At 46.6% G+C, this 18465-nt stretch overlaps 1 protein-coding gene across 3 annotated transcripts in view; it reads right to left on the bottom strand.

Moving 5' to 3' along the window:
• Positions 1–790: 790 nt before the first annotated feature.
• The window catches only part of slc12a8 (solute carrier family 12 member 8), a 311686-nt gene continuing 294011 nt past the window's right edge, over positions 791–18465 (bottom strand). For all 3 annotated transcript variants that reach the window (XM_072473246.1, XM_072473254.1, XM_072473240.1), the window contains 2 exons: positions 7279–7339; positions 791–2132 (listed from right to left, as the gene is read on the bottom strand). In XM_072473246.1, coding sequence (XP_072329347.1) covers positions 1967–2132; positions 7279–7339 — 227 coding nt within the window. In that variant the 3' untranslated portion in view covers positions 791–1966. The remainder of the gene's footprint in view (positions 2133–7278; positions 7340–18465) is intronic.

Genomic DNA, 18465 nt, shown 5'->3' with positions numbered 1-18465 from the left:
TACTGATTTGTAATTCATTTTAGTATGCTTTTGTTAACTATGTGTGATTGCTCACATACTTCATCTGCTTGCATTGTGGAACATAGCACCTGAGATTTGGAGCATTCAACAGAATATTTGAGGACAGAGTGAGGCTTTGCATTTTATTTTTGGCACTTTCCCTTTCCATTATAATGCATGATACAGCCATCCTTTGAATTGAGTTCTTATTCTCAGGAGTATGAAATATTAAGATGCAGGATATACAGAAAATTTGTGACAAGCTAATATCTTTATATCTAATATCTTTCAGTGATAGAGCTGAATGACTTCTGTTGTTAAGCACTGTTTGTCCACTTTCCAGGAAAGCCAAAATATCATTGATGTACACCATCTAGCGATAGTAATACTCACCTGTTATACTCACCATCGAGCTCGCCCTAAGTACTGCTCACCAGATGCACACCTTCTGACACCAGTCATGCTTCATGCTGTTCTGACAACACGCCACCATGAATGGATTTTTTGACGTAGAGTATGATGCCAGCCTATGGGCCTGATAACTATATGTTAATTTATTAAAATAAGGTTACTAACATTGAGCGTTGGGAAATGCAGCCCTTCACTGATGTAGGGAGGAAACAACCGCTTCCTGCTTTTACATTGGCACGAAACACAACTTTGGCCTTCTCGCGATATTTTCCATTCTCGACGGCAAACCCGCCCGACCCGAACGGGAGCGGAAAATTCCGTCCTTAGTGTCATCAACCTGTGAAAATATTCATTTCCATCTGGTGAACAAGAAACTACATTTAATCAGCTTTTCATAATATTGCTCTCCTTTATTTATTTTCCAGATAATTTCAGTTACTTGGTAAAGGAAATATTGCACTTAAAAGTGATGCAAAACCTCTTACATTTGTAGTCACTTCTATTCATTTAATGTGGACTTTCCCTGTATTATGTACATAAAAAAGTGAGAAGAAGTTTAGAAACATAACATTTGCTGCCAACATTATCTTAGCAATTCTGAAATGTATTGTACACTGCAAAAGTAAATATTATTAGAAGTTCTCTATTTTATTAATTAATTATTTTGCAATCTACTCACACTCATATAAGTGTCACACTGTGTTGATGCATCCGGCACATTCGTTCTACAGAATATCTATATTATTATATTCAACATTTAATAAAGTAAAGGGAATTCTCTGAGTGGCGCATATTAAGAGTTTATTGCTGAACATTATCTGGTCTCCAGATCCGTATAGAATCTATTTGAATGTTTCCTTTTTTATTATGGCTTCAGGTATTCTTACACCTTCAAACTAGGAAAGGAAAGAACCAGCCTAGGAGCAACATGTGGGAATAAAGACATTTTATCAATAAGAAGGGTTCCCTGCACCCAAATTGACATGAATACATGTTGTTCAAGCCCTGCCCACAGTATGAATTGAAACATTTTTGTAAAATAAAACTTGACACTGAAGGTCTGCTTTATTTTGACCCCTATATTGTAACCCCCCACAAAATCAGGAATGGCCAGCAATCCTGCCAAAATTAATATCATGCACTTTAGCAATACGCCAACTTCTACTAGTGGTATAGTTGGCAAAGATGATAGAAAAATATGTTATGGTATTTCTGCTCAAGTTATTCCAAATATTTTGGCAAAAACCTTAATTAAATCATGATAGTATATCTATATGTATATATTAAGATAAACCCCACAATAAAATATCACATAAAACAATTCACACATTCACAGTTGTTAAAGATTTAGGTAAAAAATAGCTGCTTTCCTCTGTAATAATGTTGTAGCTACCCCAATATTTTATTCATTCTATTCTTACTCAAGTTGCGTAAAAGAAAGTGTACTTCCATATTGTGAATCCGTGCAAACTTTATAGCAGTTTTAACAGCCTTCAAGACCTGCCAATCAAAGACAGCGTGTTACAAAGGTACAAAATCAACAGCAAGTTGATATTCAGTTCAAATGACGACTGAGAACTTCTCCACTAATAACTGAGGAATGATGGTAGCGGTCTCGGGAGGCAAAGTCAGTATTCTCTTCAGTTAGTTGTGTTGTTGCCATGCCAACTGTTGTAAATGAGGGTGTCACTATAACCTGTTTTTCATATGGCGATCCTTTCCTGAAACCATGAAATAAATTGCATTAAATATTTGAGCAAAATGCGAACACAATATTCCAGTGCGTAAAACAAAATACAATTGAACTGATTTGTAGAGGAGGCGAGGAACAGCAAATCTGCACTTCATAGCATCCCAAAGAGGAGGGATAATCATGGCAAATGTTGTGCCCAGGTTGCTTTCCTGAGCCTCTTAGCAGCTATGTTAAAATGACATTGGCAGGGGCTTGAAAACAAGTCATCCATCTCCATGTTTGGTGTTTCAATACTCATGGAGACCAAGATAATTGGGAAGAAAACGGAACCAATGAGTGACTGATCAGCGATCATAATAGTTATATGAATAACTTTTAAGACGTTAGAAGCCCGGTGACCTGTTTATGTTTTATAAATACAATTACCTAATTGCTGGGTCCCTCGACAGTCAAACAGCAAGTTAAAAAATAAATCACCTTGTAAATGAGGAAATATAGGCCGAATAGGATTTCACCATTCCGGATGTTTATTTTTTGTTTAAATCAGAAGATGCACAGTTTTATAAGATTAGGGTGTTTATGACATAGAAATAAAAGGCACTGATTTCCAAAGACTAACTTAGTAAAATGTTATATATATATTAAAGGGTATTCCAGGAGTTTTATAGAGAATGAATTCTACAGCTATCTCCATTGTCTTGTGAAAGATGTAAAGGTATCTACCCATTTTCTTTTTAACTTTCAGCCTTGAATGGGATTAAAACTGAGAATACACAACGAGATAGTGCAATATATAATGATTGCAGTAAGACATATGGGGTGCAAAAATCTAAAGTGGCTGCGCCCCATTGTGAGCTTGGTCTGATATTATTTTGAAGGATATCTGGAACTTGACACAACTGGGGACTTAAATGTGAGATTTGATTCACTAGTGGACTCCTGGTCAGGAAGTATGCGCTATACAAATGGTTTAATTAAATGGCTGCTTGCACCGAAGTTGGTCCTAGGATCTTGGAACAAGCTTGAGTGAATGAGCAAAACCTGGCAGATGGAATATAACGTAGGAAAATGTGAAGTTATGCACTTTGGTAGGAAGAATAAAGGAGCTGAATATTATTTAAATGCAAAAAGACAGCAGAAGGCTGCAGCACAGAGGATTTTGGGGTCCTTGTACATAAATCACAAAAAAGCTAGCATGCAAGTTTCGTGGGTAATATGGAAGGCAAATTGAATGTTGGCCTTTATTTCAATGAGAATGGAGTATCAAAGTAGGGAAGTCTTACTAAAACCATACAAGGCACTAACTAGGACACCTGGACTACTGTAAAGAGTTTTGGCCCTCTTATCTAAAGAAAGGTATACTGGCATTGGAGGCAGTCCAGATAAGGTTCACTAGTTGATCCTACGTATGGAGAGATTTTCTTATGAGGGGAGTATGAATAGGTTGGGCCCGTACTCATTGGAGTTTAGAAGAATGAAAGGCAACCTTACTGAGACATATAGGATTCTCAGGGGACTTGAAGATGAGGAGGCATTTCTTCTCTCAGGGGGTAGTGAATCTGCGGAATTCTTTACCGCAAAGGGCTGTGGAGGCTTGGTTGTTAAGTATGTTCAAAGCTGAGGCAGACAGATTTTTAATCAGTAAGGGAATCAAGGGTAGATAAGGCAGGAAAGTGAAGATGAGGATTATCATATCAGATCAGTCAGAATTTCATTGAATGGTGGAGCAGGCTCGATGGGCCAAATAGTTTACTTTTCCTCCTATGTCTCAAGGTCCAGTAGTACTTGAAATAGCTTTTCAAAATTTAGTCATTTCAGTTTTGCCAGTACAGAGAGAATCCTGTGGGGGAGGGTACAGAAATAAATGTTTAAGGAAGGGAGGTAAGGTGAGGCAGGAGAGATGAGCTGGAGTCCTAGGACCTGACAGTACTGAGGACACAGGGTTTTCCAGAAGAATGTACCAAAAATGCTCCCGGCTCCTTTTGAACCATTGTTCCCATCACACCTTCACCAATCAGCAGCTTATTTTGTGTCTCCACTGTTCTCACCATTTCCAGTGGTTCTGGTTTCTAACTTGAACAATGAAAAGGTGACGTTTCTGCTTCTGCTCTAAGTGCACTCAAAGGGTGGGATTTTTCCACCAGGCGAACCATCAGGATTGTCCGGCTGGGCCGCCACATTCCCACAGTGGGTTACACCACAACGGAGTCGGAAAATCACGGTCAAAGAATGGATATTGGGAAATTGTGCACCACCATCTTGATCTTATGTCTTCTAATATTAATAGATATGCGTACCTTGAACATTTCTGCACATTCTATAGAGATTTCCCATAATTGTGAATCAAAGTTGTGACAGAGAAAATAGGGACAAGGAAGCATGCTCCAAAATTAAGGGCTGGATTCTCCCGCCTCGCCCGTCGCTAGAATGCCACGGGCGAGCCGCGTGGAATGGAAAAATACATTGACCTCAGACGTGATTCTCTGGTTGCCGGGTGAACGGAAAATCCTGCCCTAAGACTTTTTTTAAGGTTGATATTCGACAAATACTGTGAGCAGACAAGCAAACTAAAAAAAAAATTAAATTCTCACCCTGTGTTAGGACAACACGCTTGCTGACGGCATAGTGATTTATCTTTACCTGTAGGGTTAGTATACTTGATGAATTGCTGTTTGAAAATTGCAGTCATCGTCAAATACATGTTTTTGGTTATGTAAGACTGTGTGGAGGTATTTCAACAACTAACAGAAATATAAAAATATTTGTGGTGTTCATGATAGTTACATATTCTGTTGAATACTTCTTGGCAAATCGTTCAGAATCTTACCAGAAAATGGCAACGTGTTAATTCCGGTGAAAAAAACAATGCGAATCCCACCGACAGCTTTCTCATGGAATTGTGAGCCTCTTTGCCAAAAGAAATGAGTGGGTGTGGTTTACACCATCACTCTGGCAGGGCCAGACAGGGCTCTTAAAGAGCCAGAAACTGGCCCCAAACAGATTGGGGCGCCATCATTAAAGGGCACCCCATCCAGTGCTGTAGTCTAACGGCTCCCAGCCCACATCACGGAAATCTCGGGGGCCCTCGGCTACCCAAAATTCATTACCCAAAATTCACTGGTGGCACCTCCTCCCCCGCGGAATTCATCACCGGCATCCCTCAACCACCATACATACACCCCTCATGGGGCTCCCACTAAGATCCGCCCCAGACACTGCCCCAGACACATGTTGGCACTGCCAGGTTGGCAGTGCCGAGCATGTCTCTACCCCTTTACCCCCCCCCCCCACGGCTATATTTACGTCTGCGCCCTCGGGAGGATCCCCTCAACTGCCTCAAGTCTGGCCAAACCTGTTGTAGCATCACACCAGCGCCCGATGAATATTCCATGAGGGGAGGGAAGGTCGGGAGAGAGTATTCGTTAATGACATGCTAATGTCTTAAAATGAGGATCCTGGGCTCTCGCAACACGATTTGCACCACTCCACCAGAGGCAGGGGTGAGGGGGGGAGGGCTGGAATTCCAAAACCCAATCACACCGGAGAGAATCACATTTTTTGATGTTCTCCGGAATTCGAGCCCACACTGAGCTTCTCACGGACGCAGAATGCAGATTCAAAATCGCGGTGATCTATCAAAAAGACTCAGCAAGATAATAAATATTCAATGATGGCACTCCGTGGGACAACTCTGCAATCGAAAATCCTACAAGAAATCTTCACATTAATGCTCAAATCCTAATCAATTCAGCAAGTATTTTAATGAAGCTGTTATATAATTAATTTCTTCGCTGATATCTCGACAGCACCATCTGGCACATAGAAATGGCAGGATGAGAATTTATTAGGGTGTAAAGTGATGAACTGGCATTGTGAAATGCTCAGGAACACGATTACTGCATATTATCATTGGTGCATGATTTAAAGACGATTTTGATGATCTGGGATGTCCAGTTATTCACATGCACCTCTTTTAATCTGCAAACCAGCTTCAAAGGCTACAAAGTTCAATGGGGGCCCGTTAACTCATTTGGCTGATGGCTAGCATGTGGTTCAGAATAAGGTTGATAGCATGGGTTTGATTCCTATTTTAGCTGGGGTAGTCTCGGGACCTGTCCCCTTGGCCTGCTCCTAAGAGACCATAAGACCATAAGACATTGGAGCCGAATTAGGCCACTCGGCCCATCGAGTCTGCTCCGCCATTCAATCATGGTTGATATTTTTCTCATCCTCATTCTCCTGCCTTCTCCCCATAACCCCTGATCCCCTTATTGATCAAAAGAGAGTAAAAGGCACTGACAAAAACAGCAATAAAACCGCACAGGATGACGCACCAGCTGACAGTGAGCCAAGGACCTGAGTTTGGGCAGAGCCACATATGGATGAACATAATCCGAATCAGGGGCGAAATTCTCCGGTATCGGCGCGATGTCCGCCGACTGGCGCCAAAAACGGCGCAAATCAGTCGGGCATCGCGCCGCCCCAAAGGTGCGGAATCCTCCGCAACTTGGGGGGCCCAGCCCTAACCTTGAGGGGCTAGGCCCGCGCCGGACTGATTTCCGCCCCGCCAGCTGGCGGAAAAGGCCTTTGGTGCCCCGCCACCTGGCGTGGAAATGACATCTCCGGGCGACGCATGCGCGGGAGCATTAGCGGCCGCTCACGGCATCCCCACGCATGCGCTGTGGAGGGAGTCTCTTCCGCCTCCGCCATGGTGGAGACCGTGGCGAAGGCGGAAGGAAAAGAGTGCCCCCACGGCACAGGCCCGCCCGCGGATCGGTGGGCCCCGATCGCGGGCCAGGCCACCGTGGGGGCAACCCCCGGGGCCAGATCGCCCTGCGCCCCCCACAGGACCCTGGAGCCCACCCGCGCCGCCTTGTCCCGCCGGTAAGGTAGGTGGTTTAATCCACGCCGGCGGGACAGGCATTCTAGCAGCGGGACTTCGGCCCATCCGGGCCGGAGAATCGCGGGGGGGGGGGGCCGCCAACCGGCGCGGCGCGATTCCCGCCCCTGCCGAATCTCCGGTGCCGGAGAATTCGGCAACCGGCGGGGGGCGGGATTCATGCCAGCCCCCGGCGATTCTCCGACCCGGCGGGGGGTCGGAGAATCTCGCCCCTGGTTCTGAATAGTTTGTTTCCATATTTTGCTCAAGTTACAATTACGAAACTATTACAAACCTCATTGCCTCACTGAAGACCGTCTGAATCCAAGAAAAAAAGTTGAAGTTATTAGCGAGCCCTGCGGAGAAAACATGCAAAAATTACAATTGTTGAGGAGAAATAGATTAAAAATAAAAGCTCAACAATTACAAAAGGTGAGATTATTCTCAGCAGTAAACTGATAATAAGATGACTTAGTTAAAAAGCCCCTGTTATTTGCGCTGCCCACACTTCTGGATTTCCCACACGCTATCGTCCACCCTGTACTTCTCCCAGCACATCTGCACTTTAAAATCCAGCCCACCTGTGGTCAGGCTAATGACCACAGTATGTTACACGATCGCAACATGGCTCTTGAATATAGCACAAATCCCAAGAGCAAAACTCAAGTTTTATTGCAATCACAGGCTGTGGTCCAACCTTCAAATGAAAATCAACGGGAAACTGCCACATTCTGTTTTGCAAGCATCTTTTTCTCCTATTGCTGGTGGATCTCACAGAACCTTAATAATACGCACAGCAGGGTTGCACAACATTCATCAATCCTAAACTCATCAAACTCATTACTAGAATTTGAAAATGGCTGCAGGGAGCACGGGTGAGACAGAGGTGGGGGGAGAGGGGTGGTTAGAAGCTGCTCTGCATCATGCTTCATGAATGTAACCAGTTACTATTGCACCTCAATCATGTTAATTATCTTTCTTAAATTATCTTTATTTATCAGGGTGAAAGGTAATTTTCTGAACTAATTTCATGCCTCACAATTTTTCCTGAGATAATATTAGGGGCTGGAATTTCCGGTTCCGCAGCCGAGAGTCCCTCTGTGACACGCCGTTTGCTGGTGAGGGGATTCTACACTCCTGCTGCTTTTCAATGAGATTTCCCATTGAAATCACCCCATGCCGCCCGGAAACCTGCAGACGGGGTCCACTGACGGCGGGAACAGTGAATCGCAACGGCCAGAGAATTCTGGCCTTGAGTTTCTTTTTACAGGCAGTCCTGCAACAGGTTGTTAGAGGGGAACCCATGCAGGCTGAACAAGGTCGTATGCATGTAGACGCTGTGGCTAATATTTGGTCTGTTAATTACAATTAGCCATTCACCGACAGGCAATAACCTCGTGCAACATTTTAATTATTAATGTGTCTCAGAAGAACCAAAAGCAAATGTTATGTTTGCCAATTCCTTCCATCCACTTATTTGGGAACTGTTAGCAATCAAGTACAGTTTTTGTTGAATGCAATTTCTAACTGTTTGAAGGCTCTAAAGGTTTATTTTGTTTATTTACATAGATTGCATTAACCTGCAATGTGTTTAAAATCCGATTTAAGAGATGTAAAATTTCAGCATCATAATATAATTTTGCATTGTCCCTGTTTAACATTTGTACCAACTTTAATTTTGCTGATATTAATTAGAAAGCTACACCCATTCAGCATGAAACATATTGTTAGGTTTGCATGTGTTAAGCCCAGAGAATGAAATGAGTATGTGGGAAACATTCTTTCAAAGGCATTTGCCAGAATTGAGGCACCTGGGGAAACGTGGTGGTGGTATTGTGGCAATGTTACTAGACTTGTGAATGCAGAGGTCCGGACTAATGTCCTGGGGTCATGGGTTCAAAGGCCACCACAGCAGCTGGTGGAATTTGAATGGAATTCATAATATCTGGAATTAAAAGCTAATCTCAGTAATAATGACCATGAAACAATTATTGATTTTCCTAAAATAGCATCTGTTTCACGAATGTTGTTTAAGGACAGTACAGGACCTGGTCTGGCGTCAATGCAATGGGTGACACTTGTCCTCTGAAATGGCCTAACATGCCACTCTGTTCAGGTAATTAGGGATGGACAATAATGCTGGCCCTGCTAATAACACCCACCCCATGAAATAGTAAATTATAAAGAAATTAGGCTGAATGGCTTTCTTCTGTATCCAAGGGGCTGGTTTAGCACTGTGGGCTAAACAGCTGGCTTGTAATACAGAACAAGGCCAGCAGCGCAGGTTCAATTCCCGCACCGGCCTCCCCGAACAGGCGGCGGAATGTGGCGACTAGGGGCTTTTCACAGTAACTTCATTGAAGCCTACTTGTGACAATAAGCGATTATTATTATATTATGAAAGCAAGACACATTTGAACCTTGACTGCTCTAAAATGGCCTGATTTCATATAATAGATTCCTGGTATTTTATAATATGTCGCCTCAGTTGTTCTGTGTTACCAATGGACTCCTTTCCTATGTAATGTCTTAACTATGATAAATTAACCATGGAAGGAATCAGGCCTCAAGCATGGTCAGAAAAGAACATCAAAGCATTAAAATCAAGGTTGAGAAAAGGTCATTTGACCCATATATGTTTCTTGGCAGGTTGTTCCATATGTTTATCATTCAAAATGAAGTGATTTTTCCCCTTGTGTATTTTAGTGTATTGAGTACTAATTCTAACCCTACCTTATCTACACTACATGAAGATTTACTTTTTATACTGCAGCATGCTCTCCCCTAAACTGCATTCTTTTTAACATTTAAAATTCAAATTACTTTAATTAGACCTCATAGCTCAGTTCTTTTACACTGCTTTGCAAGATGATCAAAATATCTCTCATATTTAGTTTACACATATTATAGGCCATGATTCAGCAGACTCATGTTAACGTCCGGTTTTGGGCGTGTTTGGTGGTGAGTTTAGCAATGGCCCTGTTGACGAGATTACGGCCTGTATTCAATGGCACTTAGTAGCAAAAATGAACCCCCATGACATTCCTGGCACCGTCGCTGTTTGATTCGCCCTATTCGCGTTCTGCAGCTTGCCGCTAACAAGGGGAAGCTGCTTTTAAACACTCCATTACAACTTACTCCCAGTCAACACACAAATGTGGCAGCACACAGACCTGCTCCTCGCTTTCAGGATGCCGACTTCACAAGGTTTCCCAAGGCTGTAGATGGGAGGCTGATCTCCAAAGCGGATTGGAGGACCAGCAGCAGGGTCAGCAATGCCGCCTGGGAGGCAGTGGCTGTCAGTGCAGGCAGCATGTCAAGGAGGACACCGTCCAAAGTCGGAAGAAGACCAACGGCTACAAAGGTAAATTACCACCTCTCTCCTGGCATCAGTTCTGCCTGCCACCCCTCAAATTCCCAACACCCCCCCCCAATCCACTGGCTGACACCTCACACACTCCCCACATCTGATCATCATGTTTGTTCCTCAAAACCCAGACTCCCACCAGCACAACTCTTTCATATCCCAGGTGCGGTGCCCACACATGCCACCCCCCGACCCATCAAGTGTGCGGCTCCCAATGTGCCCTCTCTTGTCCCTGCAGAAGATAGCCCATAATAAATGTGAAAGTACCAAGACAGGGGGAGGAATCCCAGAGATTTGAGTCCTCACCCCCAATGAGGAACGGGTACTAGAAATTGCGGGATTGCCTGAGGAGAGAGCAGTCTCCGACAGTGAGGTTGGCTTGCAACAGAAAGGTAAGGATCCATTGCTTTTTCACCCAAGGTGACCTGCTTTAAGTCAGCTGTTCATGTCAGACAAAATGATCCTTCCCTCTCACTGACCACATATCCATTCTCTCGATCTGATTTGGATTTTGTTTATTGTCATATGTACCAAGGTACCGTGAAAAGTATTTTTCTGCGAGCAGCTCAACAGATCATGGAATCATAGAATTTACAGTGCAGAAGGAGGCCATTCGGCCCATCGAGTCTGCACTCATTAAGTACTATGAAAAGAAAAGGAAATTTAAAAAAATACATAATAGGGCAACACAAGGTACACAATGTAACTACATAACACCATGCCATCAGGAAAACCAGGAGCATGACGTCTACATCTTGAGTGCTGGTGTCCAAGGCATGGCTCAGTCTGTGACGACCATGGCCGAGGGCCTTGACATCATGTCGCAGTCGCTGAGGGACGTCATTCAGATGCAGGTGGACATTGCCGAGGCACTCTGGAGTATGGCCCAGTCACTGACAAGCCGGGGATATAGCAGACCTCCGACTGAGGGTGTCAACACCATGGTGCAGAACATGGGGAGCCTTCAGGACTGGCAGCACCAGATGACTCAGAGGCCTCTGGAGCTCACTCCAGCTGTCCCTCCATTCCATAGAGTCTCCCAGCGCCCTAGCTGCACGATCAGGGAGGAAGAAACGCAAGAGGCCAACCGAGACCTGCAACCAAGCAGACCACGGCAGTCTCCTTTTCTTCAAAATTCCCCCTCCTGATACCAGCCCATCTCAAGGGCAGCAGGCAGAAGAGGGTAGCACAGCGGCATCTGTGACAACGGTAAGTTGGCCAGGGCCCTCCGGCTCTAGGCCCTCCAGACCATGTCCACCAAGGGCATCAAAGGCCACAGAGCAAGGAAAGCAGGGTCCTGAGGACACACCTGGACGTAACATTAGACCACGGATCAGCAAGAAGAGTAAGGAGCACTGAGTGGGCATGAGGGAGGTCACTATTTGTAGCTAGGGGGAATGGAAATCTGTCACAGTGAAATGTTCACCATTAAAACAAGTCACACCTCATACATGTGAAGCCTCTGTCATGCCCCCCCTCCCCCCTCCGATTGCACTGTCAGTAGAAAGACAGGAGTCTGACTTTAACACAAACTGAGGGGCACCAGAGCTGTCCTCACAGCGAGCTATCATCTGCCTTGTATGGTGACCCACTGACAGTGCCAACACAGGCCCATAACCCTGGAGTGATGTTATACAGACCCTTGGAGGGAGGAACAGGGTGATCGGGTGAACAGGGTGATTGGGGAGGGGGTGGTGTGATAGGAGTGGGTGTGGAATGGGGGCGGGGGGAGAAGAGGAATGGGGAGGCATTGGAGGGGGGGGAAGGGAATGTGGGAGTGAAATGGAAGGAGGGGGAGGGGAATGAGGAAGGGAAGGAGAGAAATGGGGGGGGGGGGGGAGGGAAATGGGGGTGTGAGTAAGGGAGGTGGGTTGAGCTTACAGACACAGCCTTGTCTTAGGGGAATCTGGAGACGATGACGGCCTCCCTGGTCCTCCTAGCATGTTGGACCCTTGTCGCCACCTGTCCTCCATCCTCCAGCTTCTTCTCGGGCTCGTCCTTCAGCCCCTCCTGGACCAGTCCCTCCACCTCCTCCTCCAGTATGTCGCGCTGCCGCAGTGCCAGATTGTGGAGAGCTGAGCAGACCACCAGAAAGTGGGAGACGCTCCGGTTGGTGTATTGCAGGATACCGCCAGAGCAGCCAAGGCATTGCAACCACATCTTGAGCAGTCCAATGCTCCGCTCAACGACAACACGGGTGGCAACATGGGCCTCATTGTACCGGGTTTCCGCCTTGGTCTCAGGCCTCCACCTCGGCATCATTAACCATGACCTCAGCGGGTATCCCTTTTCCTCCACGAGCCAATCCGTCATCCGGGTATCTCTGGGTGCCCCAGGATATAGCTGTCATGCACGCTCCCAGAGAAGCGTGCACACACATGCATGATTCTGAGATGGTGGTTGCAACTGATCTGAACATTCAGCGAGTGTAGGGCACTACCTGATGCCCCTGTGTGCACAGGACGACATGCGTGCCATCAATCGTCCCCGTGCATGGGGCATCCCGGCGATGGCAGAAAGTCCTGCAGCCTGGGCATCTTGATGGGTCTGGTCCAGCTCGAAGATGATAAAGTCCGATGCCCGGGCATACAGAGCATCCATCACCTCCCGGATGCAACTTCGGGCTGAACATTGCGATATGCCACACGGGTCCCTGCCCGAGTTCTGGAATGACCTGGTGGCACAAAGGTTTAGGGCTGCGGTGTCCTTCACAGCCACCGGGAGCCAGTGTCCTCCTCCTCCATGAGGTGCCATGTCTGCGAGGAGGTTGCACAGGTGCCGCACTGTCTCTCTGCCGAGGCACAGTCTTCTGCGGCACATGATGTCCGTCAGCTCATTGAATGACCACCTGTACACCTTAGGTTGTTGCTGGTCTCCCCTTCTGGGTCCATCCTCAGCCTGATGGGCGACTGGGTCTTCAGGGGGTGCAGCCCCCTGCATGTCAGGGACCACCTCCAGCCTGAGTTGGTGTTGCTGCCTTCTACGGTGTCTGCCTGCCTCGGCTGTCACAAGCAACGTGAGGGCAGCCTCTACGGGATCAACACCAGCAATCATTGTTATAGCTGGGACGAATTAGAGGAGAGACAATGACAATTAGTTCGGGCTTTCATCCCGCCACCCTCAAATCCCCAAACCTCCCCCACCCTTACCATGACTGTCCCACCTTCTCTCAGAATGTCATCCAGCGAGCCAGTTGTGCTGGCAAACCTCACCCTGTACATTCACCCCCGGCCCCGGAGCCCCTAGACCTCAGACCTCTGCCGAGAGCGTTAGAGAGGCTGCGCTCATCCGTGCACTTACCCTTTGGCCGGGAAAGAGTCCTCAGCAGTGAAGCCCTGCTCTTTCATGTTTGATTGTTGGCAGCTGCCTCTATGGTGCTGATGCTCTTTAGAGTTCAGGCACACTGTTCAGGCATTATAGATTGCTGGACATGCAGTGCATTAATCATCCTCCGAGACATGGCATCTGTGCCTTCGAGGAGGCACTTGAGAGTTCAGGAGAGCGACGTGCTCTCACTTTGCATCAACGCTAATCCTTCATTTGAAATAGCCTTCAAATATGAAGCTGGAGGCTGCTCACAGTCAAAGGGGGTGAAACTCACGTTCAGTAGAGACGCTGCATCAGGGCTCTGACCTGGAAATGTTTGGTAGGACAGAGGCTCAAGCTCTGGTTGCCCCAAAATATCTAAAGATGGTTTGAAGGCCTCACAGACGCGAAAGCCCTCACCGCTACCTTCCTCCCCCCCCCCCCCCCCCCCCACCCCAACCCACCCACGGGCGACTCCCGACCGAGAACGCTTCAGCCCCCTAACCAAGCCCAAGCCCCCTGAAGGGTTCCCCATTCCCTCCAGCATTGGGGCAGCATCTCCAGTGCCCCCGAGCTGCATGCTGGAAAATGGAAATGGCTACTCACCTCCTCACCCCCTCAGAAGCCATTGTACCAGCTTCACGTTTTTGTAGAGGAGTACTAAACGATGCCCACGTGACATTGCGCTGGGGTGTTGGGTAAATCCGGGAGGCCGTTGCATTTGATCACAATCTCATTAATGAGACTGAAGTTCATGCAAATGAGGGTTGATGATATGCTCGCCATTTTTGGGCAAGATCCGGAACTCGCCATCGGGAGCTGGCCGGGTGAATCACAAAATGGTTCACGCCCGCTGCTAATCTAGATTTTGCCCTCTCTATTGACCCACCGCATCCTAATCCGCCAGGTGCACTGAATCACGCCCTAAAGTCCTTCGGGACTTACAAGTGCTGTCAGTGTCCATATTGTCCGGAGGCTACATGTACCTCCATTTTCTAAACTGATTGTACTTTTCCCCCAGTTAATCAAAAATAGTCACAAAATCATTACACAACAGAGGTAATTTAGCCCATCAAATACACATTTGCTTTTTGTCGAGTAATCCAATCCATCCTATAGTCCTGCAGTTTTTATTTCTCTCAATTGTCCATTCAATTTCCTTTTTAAATCAGTAATCATCTCCTCTTCCTTTATTACTCTAATTGTGGACTCAGCTGGGGTTTACAAAGGTTCAGCATAACGTCCTTGCTTTTGCGCTCAATACAGGTACCTCTATTTATGAAGCATCAGATCCCATATACATCGCTAATGACTCTCTGAAAAGGTCCTGCCACCTTCAAAGATCTACGCACATGAACCTCCAAGTCCCTCTGTTCCATAACACAGTCTTTAGAATTGTGCCATTAATTCTATATTTCCTCTCCCTATCGCTTCTGCTTAAATGCCTCACTGCGCACATACCTCTATTATTTTGCAACTGCCATTTGCCTACCCAATTTTCTAGCCCATCTATGTTCTGTTGCAGTCAAGTGGTTTCATCCTCACTTTCCGCCACAACTCCGAGTTTGGCATCATCAGCAAATTTTGACATCTTACTTTGTATTCCGATGTGCAAGTTCCCTCCTTTTTGTGGGGGAGTTTCTGATCTTTGCTCATTGCCTTTCTAAAATAACACAGCTGAGATTTGGAATTCAATAGTTGAGGATTAAACTTGGATTAGTCACGAATGAAGGTTTGTATCCCATCTCTTGGAATTATAAATCTCAGTGACATCAGTATAGACAGGTAATAAGCAGAGGCCAGGTGCTGCCACACGAGGAAGAGGAAAAGTTAGGGATAGAGTTAATCTTTCTTCCTAGTAGTCTAGTGCGTCTCACTGTGGCCTGTTCAAAATGGTAGTGACAGCAGCCTGAATGAACACCTCCTTTTTAACTTTATGCATTGTGGACTCTGAATAAATTGCAAATTGGTTGAACTTGTTATGTTTAGCATGCAGAGCACCGAATAAAATGAACAATTGAGTGGATCATGTCTTCTTAATCTCAACATATTTTCAATAATCTGGATTTTATGGTCGTAATAATGGCAAAACTGTCAGCATTTGCTGTTATGTCTCTATGAAATGGACAGCAACATCTGGCATCTGTAAATGCACAGTTTCATAGAATTTACAGTGCAGAAGGAGGCCATTCGGCCCATCGAGTCTGCACCGGCTCTTGGAAAGAGCACCCTACCCAAGGTCAACACCTCCACCCTATCCCCATAACCCAGTAACCCCACCCAACACTAAAGGCAATTTTGAACACTAAGGGCAATTTATCATGGCCAATCCACCTAAGCTGCACATCTTTGGACTGTGGGAGAAAACAGGAGCACCCGGAGGAAACCCACGCACACACGGGGAGGATGTGCAGACTCCGCACAGACAGTGACCCAAGCCGGAATCGAACCTAGGACCCTGGAGCTATGAAGCAATTGTGCTATCCACAATGCTACCGTGCTGCCCACTATCAAACACTGTTAAACATAGAAATCTTGAAGTTGCTGTCGGTGATTCTCTGTACCTCCGCAGGATGTGCTTTTCAGGTTGTGAACTTGTTCGCTTCATACTATTGGCACTGTAAAACCCTTGAAAACATTATGCATTAGTGAAGTAAAATGAAACTGTTTTTCTAATGGCCAAATGGGTCATAATTAGTGAACAATTTCTCTGTCTGTATTCGGGCAGTACGGTGGTGCAGTGGTTAGCACTTCTGCCTCACAGCGCCGAGGATCCGGATTCAATCCCGGCCCTGGGTCGCTGTCCATGTGGAGTTTGCACATTCTCCCCATGCCCGCATGGGTCTCACCCCCATAACCCAAAGATGTGCAGGTTAGGTTGATGGCCACACTAAATTGCCCCTTAATTGGAAAACTTCTCTGGCTCTAAAAATTATTCTACATTTGTAGAATGTCAAATTTCTCCATTCCATGATAAAAGATTCCATAGATTTTGAAAATAACGAAATTCCTTTTTTTTAAAGTTTATGATATTTCAGCTTCTATCTTCATCCACATCTTCACTCCAATAACTATAAAACGTGTGAAAATGCAAAGGCTGATGTGCTCTGTGTGTAATAAAATCTACTTGTCACCTCTCAGTTTTACTGTCTGTCAGAATTCTTCAATGTGATTGGTTGCTTAGCCTGTTGGTGGCACCATTATTGCCAAATGGTAGAAATCCCCTAAAGCTGGTGCCAGGAATTCAAGTGACATTTGGGAAAGGTGAAATACATGGTACAGAATTCACTAAACCTTTCTCAACAGCTTTCACCAAGGCCAGTGACAGAACCCCTCATTTGCTACTGACTACAGAAAACATCAGGGGCGGGATTCTCCGAGCTCGCACCAGGTCGGAGAATCGCCAGGGACGCTCCTATCTTCCATATATCTATGTATGTATGTAGAAATAACATTCTTCAACCACACTGGAGCAGCACTATTCTCACAACCCCACAAGCCTTCCGTCTGCATTCCCTAGCATCAGTGAAAGGGTAATAGAAAGGTTTGATCGAAATAGTTTCCTCTCAAAGTGGCCACGCATATTCCCATTGAAGCCTGGCCCCACAAAGGAGTGAACAAATTGTTAAGAAATATAGAAGATGCTGTTTTTAAAAAAAAAAATTATTCTCCTCCGTTCTCACATTTTCTCCCAAATTTACGCCCACCAACAATAAACAATAATCAGTGTTGAATGCAATGTCAATCCCCATATCAATAACAACGATCCCATCCTCCCACCAAACCCCCAAACATTAGCCCGCATGCTAACATAAACAAATAACAAAAAAGAATCAGGGGCGTCATTCTCCGACCCCCCGCCGGGTCGGAGAATGGCCGTTGGCCACCGTGAATCCTGCCCCCGCCCCCGCCGAAGTCTCTGGTACCGGAGATTGGGCGGGGGCGGGAATCAGGCCGCGTCGGTTGGCGGGACCCCCGCTCAATTCTCCGGCCCGAATGGAGAATTGCCTGTCCCGCCGGCGTAAATCAAAGCTGGTATTTACCGGTGGGACCAGGCGGCGTGGGCGGGCTCCGGGGTCCTGGGGGGGGGCACGGGGCGATCTGACCCCGGGGGGTGCCCCCACGGTGGCCTGGCCCGCGATCGGGGCCCACCGATCCGCGGGCGGGCCTGTGCCGTGGGGGCACTCCTTCCCTTCCGCCTCCGCCACGGTCTCCACCATGGCGGAGGAGGAAGTGACTCTCCCCACTGCGCATGCGCGGGAAACTGTCGGCGGCCTCTGATGCTCCCGCGCATGCGCCGCATTTCCGCGCCAGCTGGCGGGGCAACAAACGCCATTTCCGCCAGCTGGCGGGACGGAAATCCCTCCGGCGTCGGCCTAGCCCCTCAATGTTGGGGCTCGGCCCCCAAAGATGCGGAGCATTCTGCACCTTTGGGCCGGCGCGATGCCCGTCTGATTGACACCGTTTTTGGCGCCAGTTGGCGGTCATCGCGCCGTTGGGGGAGAATTTCGCCCCAGGAATCACTCATAGTCACCATTAACACACACAGTCCCCCTCCCCCCAACTCTCCCAACCATCTCCCTAATGTTCGATGTAATCGAATTCTTGAAAGTGCACAATGAATAACGGCCATGAATTGTAGAACCCTTCCATCCTTCCCCTCAGTTCAAATTTGACCTTCTCAAGAGACAAGAATTCCAGCAGGTCCCCCTGCCACGCCAGGGCACAGGATGGAGAGGTTGATATCCATCCCAACAGGATCCGCCTTTGGTGATCAACGAGGTGAAGGCTACAACATCTGCGTCCTCA

Source organism: Scyliorhinus torazame, chromosome 2, assembly GCF_047496885.1.
Source record: "Scyliorhinus torazame isolate Kashiwa2021f chromosome 2, sScyTor2.1, whole genome shotgun sequence".
Lineage (NCBI taxonomy): Eukaryota > Metazoa > Chordata > Chondrichthyes > Carcharhiniformes > Scyliorhinidae > Scyliorhinus > Scyliorhinus torazame.
Note: the sequence above shows the minus strand (reverse complement) of the source record. Positions and strands in the feature narration are given on the sequence as shown.